The sequence below is a fragment of the Dipodomys spectabilis genome, unplaced genomic scaffold, assembly GCF_019054845.1.
Source record: "Dipodomys spectabilis isolate Male_0828 unplaced genomic scaffold, ASM1905484v1 ptg000145l, whole genome shotgun sequence".
NCBI lineage: Eukaryota > Metazoa > Chordata > Mammalia > Rodentia > Heteromyidae > Dipodomys > Dipodomys spectabilis.
The window spans coordinates 16,522,703-16,533,575 of record NW_024870822.1 but is presented as its reverse complement, the minus strand read 5'-3'; the positions used below and the strand labels follow the sequence as shown (position 1 = coordinate 16,533,575).

General features: G+C 49.9%; 1 protein-coding gene across 3 annotated transcripts in view; it reads right to left on the bottom strand.

Annotated features, from left to right (window-relative positions):
• Ptpn5 (protein tyrosine phosphatase non-receptor type 5) overlaps window positions 1–10,873 on the bottom strand; it is a 65,047-nt gene that overhangs the window by 1,770 nt on the left and 52,404 nt on the right. For 2 of the 3 annotated variants that reach the window (XM_042691510.1, XM_042691511.1), the window contains 6 exons: window positions 6,643–6,722; window positions 6,332–6,469; window positions 5,782–5,892; window positions 3,047–3,207; window positions 2,840–2,953; window positions 1,255–2,434 (listed from right to left, as the gene is read on the bottom strand). In XM_042691510.1, coding sequence (XP_042547444.1) covers window positions 2,341–2,434; window positions 2,840–2,953; window positions 3,047–3,207; window positions 5,782–5,892; window positions 6,332–6,469; window positions 6,643–6,722 — 698 coding nt within the window. In that variant the 3' untranslated portion in view covers window positions 1,255–2,340. Of the gene's footprint in view, window positions 1–1,254; window positions 2,435–2,839; window positions 2,954–3,046; window positions 3,208–5,781; window positions 5,893–6,331; window positions 6,470–6,642; window positions 6,723–10,873 lie in introns of those variants that run through there. The other variant, XM_042691512.1, reaches the window with a different exon arrangement.

Sequence of the window (10,873 nt, the reverse complement as noted above, 5' to 3'; positions counted from 1 at the left end):
GAGGGAAGCTAGCTGGATCCAAGGCTGGAAAAAATGGTAACGACGAGATGGGAGGCAGGCTGGTGGTGGCTGGTCCAGTGGCATTTCTTTCCTGTGCCCTGTGGTCAGGGTTTTGCCTTGCATTTCTGATGCGTGGGAACTCTCTGGGCTATGAGGGTATATGCAATGTCCTCCTGTGCATTAGAACCGACAGGGTTTGGGACTAGAGTTGGTATTGAGAGTAGGCACGTCAGGAAGGGTCTAGCAGATCTGACACTTTGCACCCAAAGAGGGGACATTGTTCACATTGCAGTGTATGTGTGGGACATACACAGCTGGAATGGCCTTATGGGGTCGCCCTGGTGGAGGAGAGGAGAATGTTAACTCTCCTCTCCTTATTCCACAGCCCCAACGCTGGAATCTGGGTACAAGGGCCATTCTGCTGGAGAGGTATCTCTATGGGATGGTAAGAGCAGGCTTCTTTTTCTGAGACCTCTGGGCTGCTTCAGCTGCATCTGTTCTTTCCTCATAATCTGTGACATAACCTGTATGCCTGGACCCTTGATCTGGGTTGTAAGGACCAGCTGGCAGGTCACCCTTTGATTACCCCACCCCCCTTCCTGCCCTGGGGTGACCTCCATCCCTGAGTAGTGGTGTCACAGCTACTTTTGTTCCATCCCAAGGGGCAGAGGATAAGAATAGAGCAGGTGTGTCTGAGGATGGCTTAGGATCTCTGATTCCTTGGTCTCCTGGGAAGGGCTACTTTTTAAGCTCAGGCCTTACAAGGGAAACTGCTAGGCTGCACAGCTGCTTTTGGGACCTGTGAGGCGAACACGGGGTAAGTGGGGTGGTCAACAGGAAGGGACCTGAGTGTGACTTGAATGGAAGGGATTCCATCAGCCTTGGCCTCTCTGGACTAATTTGTGAACCTCCCACCCCCAGCCACATTGCCTTTCCTGGAAGCTTTCTATGCTGATTTTTGAGCTTCCCTATGGCTCAGGGCACCTCAGTGGTCTGGGACTAAGAGTGTTGAGAATCCTTGCAGAATGGATTTACAAGTTTGCAAATCTGGATTCTTCTTATTTTCCCAATCTGCACAGGGGCACCAGTGAGTATGAGGTGTGTGTGTGTGTGTGTGTGTGTGTGTGTGCGCGCGTGCGCGTGCAGGAGCATGTGTGCATGGGCTGGGAAGAACAGCCCAAAGCCTTGAGGTACAGGAAGGCAAAGAGTAAAGGGAAGAGATAAATTACTAACTCAGGAGACCGAGTTTTGCTCAAAATGCTGTTTATTGCTCTATTCAATGACCACGAGCGAATTATAAAAAGACATCAAATGTCTCTGTCTGCCGTGGAATAAATACTTAAAGTCAGCAATAGAAACACGTGGCTCCAAGATAACACATGTGGCCAAAGAGTCATGCATGCCCTGCTGACGGGCTCTCAACACACGCATGGACATGGGAACACACCACACGCACGGCGACACGCAGCGAGACTTTTGGGGAGGCTTTCCCACAGTGACACAGAGAAATGTCCCACACAGATCAGAAGCCAAGTCCTTACCCTAACTCAGCCTTGGAGCTCCCCTTTTCCTGCAACCAGGTCCTTTGGGCTCTCCATCCCCACTTGTCCCCTACATTTCCAGTGCCTCACAGGCTGGTCATTGGCTCCTGAGGGGCATCTGACACCCAGAAGCCACTCTGACCATGTTGTTCACCCCAACCTAGAAACCTTCCCCAGCTTTGTTTTTGCTACCAACCCATCAAGAGCTCCTTTGCCTGGCCTCTAAGTCTTCAGTCCTGTCCTCTACATCCTAGTCCCAAGAATTGGGCAGAAAATAAAACACAGTTTGCCTGTTGGGAGAAGTAGAGGGACGTGAGGGTACCTCAAGGCAGGTACCACTGCCTGGCTACTTAGGAACTGGAGCTTATTACCCCTTTCCTGGCCAAGGAGACACAGTGTCCGGTATAGACAGCAGAGATGGATGGGCAGACACATTGTGGCAGGACACTCGGATGCGGCATAGAAACATTTTGGATCAAACAGCAATGGAACCATGGTTAAAAATGAGGCCCCAGGTCTGCGTGGTGTGGGTCAGGCCCTGGGGCCCCAGGCCTGGCCTGGCACATCCCTCCCTTGCCTCCCTCGACTCCCCAATATATACAGTAGGAAGAGCTAGGTTGGGGGTAGGGGGCTAGGCCAGGCTAACAGAGGAGGGAAGGAGCAGACTGAAGAAAAGGAGGAGGAGGGAGCAGGGATTGAAACAAGCCCAGAGTCCAAGGCAAGGCCCTGGAGGTGGCTGGACTGAGGACCCAGACTCAGGCTGGGCAGTGCCCAGAGGACCTCAAGAGGAGGTGCGTGGTCACTCTGGGGACTTGCGGGACAGCTGCTTCTCATAGAGGCTCATGGCGTGGTGCACAAACTGGTACTGCTCACATGTCTGGATCATGCCACCCCTGCCCAGCAGAGATGCACAATGGGATCACAGGGATGGGTTGAAGGAGGGGGCCCCCAAACCCACTGAGTACCAGACCCTTGGGAGGCATGCTGGTGGCCTTGTTCTTATGCAGCTTGGTGAGAGCAACCTTTGCCAAGAAGGGCCTTTGGCCATATGTGTCAGGAGCACAGATGACATGCCACCTGCTCTCCGACGCTGTCCTGTCCACTAGCTATGTCTGTCTCTTCACTTTTCTTCCATAAGAAGAACTGTCTAGATCCTGTCTTCTTTCGGCTGCCCTCTCTGAGCCAATCAACCCGTGCCCGGGGTGCTATCTGCCCCTGATCCTCAAGCAGTCAGTGTCTCCCTAGTGACCTCAGGCTGTAGCTGCTCTGCATGCCCCCACCATTACCCGTGGGCTGACCTGTCTTGACGGAGCTGGCACGTTGTCTTCAGGATATCCACAACACCCTCATGCCGCAGCTGCTGGCAACAGATGCTGGTGGCAATGAAGCAGCCGGTCCTTCCAATCCCTGCACTGAGGGCCGAGGGGATGGGTAGGGTGAGGGGAGGGACAGCCCAGGGATGTGGGAGGGTGGACCTGTCACAGCTAGTGGCTGTTAGGACCCACCTGCAGTGCACAATGATGGGGGCACAGTGGGGCCCCTCCTGCTGGGCTGCCTCTTCCACTTCCCGTACCAGGTGCAGGAGTGGAGGGGCCCGGTCTGGGGTCTTCTGGTCAGGCCAGGATGTGAACCAGTAATGCTTCAGGCCTCGTTCTTCAGTCCCACTCTGCCCAGGAGACAGAGGCCCCACCCCAGATACACGTGAATGTGTTTAGTCCCCAAACTGCTCAGAGAAAAAGATGGCACGTGAGGAGCACACAGAGAATGGGATCCCTTAGCCATTCTGCCTATACCTTCCTGCCCAGTGGCATAGGACAGAGGCCAAAGCTTGGTCAGCAGCCTTGTCATCAGTCTTCACTTCTTTCCTCCCTCTCCGCCCCACCCCCCCATCATCCAAGAGATGCTATGAGTCATTCTCCAATTAATTACTGTCTCCAGGTTTCTTATGATAAATGTCCCAGTTTTCCCTTAGTCACATGACCCAGAACAGGGTGAAAATATACCACCATTCCTTTCCCTTCTCTCTGTTTTGCCTGCTCATCTCTCCATCCTCTTGTCCACATCCTCCTCCCTGCTTCCCCCCCCCCCCAACTGACCATCATCATCTCTCCACTGAGCTGAGATCACACTCTCATCACTGGCTACCCCAGGCCCACAGCAGTCAAGATGGTCTCTCCATAGCACAGATCTGGACATGCTGTGCTGTGCTTGAAAAACCCTTTCTGATAGATCAAAAGTTTATGCCCTCCCATCCTCTGATTAATATACCAAAACCTACTTTCCAGTGCAAGGGTCTTGGAAGGTAGGGACCTTTACCATATTCCATGACCTTAGAGACGAGGCCCCTTCTGTCACATGAGGCTGGAAAGTGGACCCTCATCAGACCTGACTATGCTGACGCCTGACCTTGGATGTCTCAGCCTTCCAAACTGTGGGAAACAAACCTGTTGTTTATTAGCCACTTAAACTATGGTGTTGGTTATAGCAATCCAAATTGACCAAGGCGCCCATCAATGGCTCTCACTGTTCTCTGAATAAATACAACCCAATCGCCTAAGTCCTTAGCCTGGCAAATAAGACCCCCAGTGTTAGGACCTAACCTTGCATCACATGACACTGCATGCTTGTAATGGATGTTCTAGCACTACAAAAGAGATGTAAAAAAAAACCCCTGTAGTATAGCATGCATACACGTGCGCACGCGCGCGCACATGCACGCACACGCACACACACACACACACACATACACACACACACACACACACACCGCTAGCTGTTCCATCTCCCATGTCCTTACTTTTTTTCTGCTGGGAATGCTTTCCGTACTTGTTTGCCCCTAGTCAGTTCTTGCTCATCTTGCAAGACCCTCGTTGGCATCACCACTTCCAGAAAATCCTCCTGGAGGATGCCAGCCTGTGTCCTTCTCTCCCCCCAACAACTCCAGCATGGTACTTACCATGGCACTTGCTCCTTGAGGAGAGTTCAGGTTTTGGGCAGCTGGGTTCTAAATACCCAACTCAGAACCAAGCCAAGGACAGATGATCATAATAGTTTATGGATGAAGGTAAATATTTTCAAACCCTGAATGTCTTGGCTTTTCCCTCTAACCAACCAGCCACACAGCTCTAGGAAGATTAAGCCCCTATACCAACAAGCCTCTGTTTCTGGGGGAATCTCTACTTGGAAAGCTTGTTTCTCAGGTTTCGGGGTTACCTGGCTCTGACAGCCATCTCAGACTCTAGTGCTCACGTTCTGGCTCTTTAGGGCCTCCAGTGAGATTTACGTCTTGGAAGTGGCTCAGGTGGGCACTGCCCTTTAGGGCTGAAGTTTCCACCATCCAGTGGGAGAGCGACAGCTCAGAGGGCTAAGTTTCAGGCTTTGAGCTCATTTCTGCTGGACTCTGTGGCTATGAGCATCAACAAGACTTCCCAGGCTATTTCTGGTTGCCTAGCTCACCTTGTCTGCCCTTCTAGGTTATTATAGAGGCCACTACCTTCCGTAAACATGGATCTTTTATTGTTTCTCAAAAACAGAACCTCCTAATCCCCTGTTTCCAAAGGAACAGTTCCTCCTATTATGCTCATCCTGGAAGAAGCACAACTTTAGGGGTGGGAGGATACTTCCCCCCTACTCTTCTGGGCTGTTCTGTATTGCTCATAATTTGTATGCCTTTCTTTTCTTTTCTTTCTTTCCTTTAATTGCTATTTTTTGCAACTACAGCCTTCCTGTGCAAACCCATAGCAGCAAGGATTGCCTGCTCTCTGGTGGATATATGGGGCACTACAGGTCAGAAGCTTCTCAGTTGAAGGGATATTACAAGGCTGGGTCTCAAAGTCATAATAAAAGGTCAGGGCTAGAAGTTTCTGAGGTCCAGTCTACCTAGACCATCTAGGCCTTGGAAATATTTGAAGCAGAAATAGGAGACATTATAAATGGCTGTTCAGAGAGAGAGAGAGACAGTGAATCCAATAGCATTACATACAATTGAAGTTTGGGAAATGCAGTTGGGACTTGGTCCTGCCTCTGACTCCCAAGTCCATTTATGATTCCTCAACCCTGATTGCTAGTAAATTCTGGGAGTGACATAGACCTTTATTTCCATCATAGTGAATTTCTGGGTGCTGCGAAATGGGCTAGAGAAGGTAGGGCTGCATTAGCAGTCAGAGATTCTCTGTAGAGTACCTAGTTAAGGTTCTACTTTCCCACCCCACCCCACCCCTCCACCAGCCCCAGGCCTCACCCTGAGGGAGATGATTCGCAGCCGGTAATCCTCAGTGTGAATGACTTTGCGCACAGTGATCTCCAAGCCATCATACACCACCTGCTCCTCTGGCCAATATTCAGTGCATTTCTGTAGAAACCCAGGCCAAGCTTATGATCCACCCTGGTTCCCTCCCACATCCACTCCATGCCTTCTGCACCACTGGAGGGATTTACAAGGGCAATGTGTGTGCAATTAGAGAAAGTTGGGTCAGATCTTAACTTCTTCATTTGTTAAACTACTTCTCTTTCTTGAGCCTCAGTTTTCCCATCTGGAAAATAGTAATTTAGTGAAATGGGGCTACGATAGACATAGGCATCCATCCATCCATCCTGGTATTCTGGAAGGCAGCACAGGGTTGTGCAAGATTCTAGGCAATGGAGAGGGAAAGGCCAGCTCCAGGCTGTGTGTGGTCATGAACACCTGACTTAACATTATGGTGCCTCATCTTGACAGTGGGCTGAATACCATTAGTCATAGAGTATTATCCCAAGGATGAACAGGAAAATAATGGCACAGGGGTCTTTACCTCATTCATCTCCTCGATGTTGGTGATCATGACAATGATGGGCGTGTGCTCCTGCCATACCATGCGCCAGAAGTCGGCAACCGTGCTCACAATGGGTCCCTGTGTGGCGATGTATACCTTTTCCTCCCCACCATAGCCCTGCAGCCGCAAAGTTCAGCCTGTTAGGGCCAAGGGAAGGGCTCCCTGGAGCCCAGTCCTTATACTTAGCTCTTCCCAGGGCTGCCAAGAACCAGACTGGGCTAGGGACAAGTCTAGATCTGATGGCTTAGGTTTCTTCTTTAGTGGGAGGCCACTGAGGTGGGGCCACATACCCGGATGTAGTTGGCATTGATGTAGCTACTCAGAGGGTCGTCGGAGTCTGGCGAGGTCAGACATACTCTGCTGTGAGGATCTGGGGTGAGAGGAGACAGGTGAGGCTGGGAGCTGGGTCTTCTAGTCCAGGCTTTTTTAGCCCACTGGACAGCACCCAATTTCTTCTGAGCCTAAAGTAGTTCTTCCTTTCCCTACCCAGTAGCTCAACACTGACCCAGATTTGGTCCATGCAGGCAGGTGAGTAGCCAAGAAGGACAAAAGGGTACAGAAAGAGGCCCTGGCTCTTCTCCACTTCTGTAGGATTAATCCCTGCCATTTGCCTGTACCCTCAAACTGTCCTTGTAGTCATCTTATGTTCTGGAATGTGGAAATTTAGTCAAGAAAGGAATGACCTAGGGTACAGAGCCTGAAGAGCAGGTAGCAGCCAGGGTTTGAATACACATTGTCATTGACTTCTGTCTCAGCTTATAAAAAATGTGGTCTTTCTAAGCCTCAGTTTTCCTACCTATAAAGTAGGGATAAAGATGCCTCCTGTCAGCCAGGCCCTGGTGGCTCATCCTTGTAATACTAGCTACCCAGGAGTGTAAGATCTTGAGGATCATGGTTTGAAGCCACCATAAGCAGAAAAGTTTGGTAGACTATATTTCTAAAATAACCAGCAAAAAGCTGGGCTGGAGGTATGGCTCAAGGGGAAGAATGCTAGCCTAGCAAGCTCAAGACCTTGAGTTCAAAGTAAAAAGATGCTTCCTTTTGGGAAAATAATCAAGGAAACATGTGAAATGCTATATCAACTGCACAGTGCTTTATAAATGGAGAGGTTGGCTAAGGTTTGAAGGTAGGAAGCTACAGAACAATACTGGGACAAAAAGATAAAACTTCCACATCTGTATCTTTGACGCATAAACACATGTGCACAAAGGTTTCCCCCCCCCCCTGTAATCTTTTCACATGTCAAATCCCATAGTAACAGATTCCCATAACATCTTGTTCTTCCCTGAGTAAAATTTGCTTTGTTCCAGTGACAGTCTCTCTGCATTGACTAACCCGTCAGCCTGAGAGGCTGGGGCTGATTGCGACATTGTGTGAAGTGGGCAAGGAAGCTGACTGGCGGAGTGGGGGTGGGGGTGGGAGGGGGATGGGGGGGTGGGGGGTGGGGGGTGGGGGTGGGTAGGGGTGGGGAGTTGGGCCAGGAGCTCCAGTTGCTTTGTCATCTGCATTGTGTCTTATCCCTTTGTGGGCCTCAGTTTCTCCAGGACTAAAGCCTAAAGGCTTTTTCAGTGTACCCATTATGGGGTTCCTAAAGGCAGTGGTACAGGGGGTGATGCCAATTAATACTCCATATTCTGAGCCAAACAGCCTGGGTTCAGATCCTGATAGTGTGACTTACATGTGCCATTTACTTAACCTCCCTGGCTTTATCTATAAATTCCTTGCACGGTGGCCTCATTTGTTTAAGAAAGGGTTAAGGAATTAACATGAATAAGCAGGGCCCACAGACCAGTACGCTGTGCAGACCGGTGTACACACAGGTCATTGCAGATAGTTAACTCTTGTTGGTTAGTACAAGTTTTACCAGGTACAAATAGCTACAAAGAGGGATTTCAACCTGGTGGGAGCAATGGAGATGATGGGCATCAGTCTTCCCTTTTCAGCCCTTTACCTGCCTCAGCCTAGTGACTAAATCTTGGCATCTCACTGGGGACTGGACACTTTCTATGAAGAAAGTGAAGAAGGGTGGCAGGGAAGGAGAGGAGTGTGGCTAAGTGAGGGTGGGGGGTGGAGGAGATGGGGAGGGATTCTGACTGGACCAGGCTGCTCTGCTTGGCCCATCTCTCTTCTCCTTGGCTGCACTTGCCCAAGTTAGGTGGTTGGAGGACAGAAGTGGGCACTGTTCTTTCTGGCCAGATGCTAGGGTCTTTGCTATTAAAAAGAAATCACTGTGGTGATGGTAATGATTCTATTGCACAGCCCTGGGTTAAGGCACAGACTCTGTCTGGTACTGTGAAGGTGAGACAGAACTGACTTCCAGATCATCAAGAACACACTCTCTTCCCCAGAGAAGGGACAGTGTTGGATAAGCAGACAAGTCATGCATGGCATACGGGCACTGGGGCTGGGTAAGCAGAGGAGACCTTTGACTTGGCTAAGGTGGATGGGCTTCCTGGAAGAGGGGGCACTGGCTGGAGCTGGAGGAGGAACAGTGAACACTGCTCTGATTCAGGTACTCAGGGGCAAAGTTGGGATTGGTGAGATGAAGCTGGATCTTAGAAAGGATGATGATGACAGTGCTGAGGAGGAGGAATACACAATTAGATTTCTGTTTTGCACCACTTTGGTAGCAACACTGGAAGACAGGCAGGAGAAGAGAATGTAGAACTCAGGAGAACAAGTTAGGAGATTACTGCAGTGATCCAAGTAAGTGCCAAGGTCACAGGAAGGCCCTGCCTGGCAAGATTCCCAGGGTACCCTATGAAAATGGCACCTCCAAACTGGGCAGTGTGAAAGCTTAACCCTTTCCCCAATAATCTTATAGTAAGGATGGGGAAAGGGGGCTCAATTTGGCATTTGTTCATTCATTTATTCATTCTCATTCATTCATTTAAACAGGTGCAGAATGTCTCCCACATGCCAGGTGACTGCCCTCGTGCTTGGGACACTGTGGTAAAGGAAACAGAAATTGTCCCTCTGCCTGCTGTTCTCAGGGCTACCACCTGGATGAAGACGATGGCTGTCTACAGACTTGTCTCTATGTGTCCAGAGTCTCCTTCTTGCCTGATTTCTGGGTTCCTGGAGCAGAGACTCAAGAAACATGTTCTGAATGTGCCTTGGCATCAGATCTAAGAGGTGTTCTTGGCTAAGTCTAACCATCCCTCTGTCCCCCAGCCCAGTGCCTGAGGATGCAGGGTACAAGTTCTGGTTGGATATGGATGATATTCCATGCTGGGACTGGGAGTTTAGAGGCTCAAGGAGTGGTTGGAAGTGACTGGAGTCTGTCAACAACCTGGTGGGAACCACTGCTGATGCCAGCAGCCATTCAGGATGGCCAGAAAGGTTGTGGGATACCCAAGCCCCTCCATGCAGGTAGAGCTGGGAAGGGGAGGGCAAGATGAGGGAAGAGGTGAGCAGCCCTGAATAGTTGCATCCTGGCCTTAAATGGTGCTTTGTTTAACCAGAACTACCTAGAGACTGTGTAGCCATAGCAACCACAAGTCGATATTTTAAAAGTTAAAAATAAGTCATGACATCTTACATGTTGTTGGAGATGCTGATGGTAAAACTGCTTTAAAAAAAATCCTTGCTACTCCACAAACTGTGTGGAGTAGGTTCTAGGGGATTTATTTCCAAGAAGTCACCCCCAAGCTATCCCAGGAATGAAAAAGACACCACACGGATGGAATGGGGACATGTGGTCACCTGGACTAACTGTTCCCCCCCCCCCCCCCAGAGGAGGAAAATCCCCCCTCAGACCATCTCTTGCTCCGACAAACTGGGTGGCAGAAGCTCGCTACTGTACAGGAGAGTTCCTTCCCCATAGGGTAGATCACACCTGTAATCCTAGGCTACTCAGGAGGTCTGGATGGCTCAGCCTGTTGGAAGACTGAGAATTACACTACACTGAACAAAGACACCAAAAAAAAAAAAAAGCCCAATTCTAGGATGCAGAGGCCTACGTTGGAAAATCAGCTATGTACTTCCTGTCTGTTTAACTGTGGATGAGTTCCTTAAACTTCTCTGAGCCTTAATTTCCTCACTTTAAAATCTGTCCATGCTAGCCAGGGGCTAGTGGCTCACGCCTGTAATCCTTGCTATTCAGGAGGTTTGGAGGATCTGAGGATCCTGGTTCAAAACCAACTTGAGAGGGCTAGGAAGGTGTCTCAGTGGTAGAGTGCTTGACTTGCATGCATGAGGCCCTGGGTTCGATTCCTCAGCACCATATAAGCAGAAAAAGCTAGAAGTGGTGCTGTGGCTCAAGTGGTAGAGCACTAGCCTTGATCTGAAGAGCTGAGGGACAGCGCCCAGGCCCAGAGTTTGAACTGCAGGACCAAAAAAAGAAAAAATGTCCATGCTGAGTGGAGAAAGGGTATAAATATACTTGTCAGTCCCTGTGCACAGTGTGGGAGCTGCTTTTTCCCTTGGGGTTCTGCAGTACCTAGCATACTTGGCCAAGGAGAATAAGGGTTTAGTCAATGCTGTGTAAGGAAGTGAAATTACCCTCTGAGTGTCTTTCCC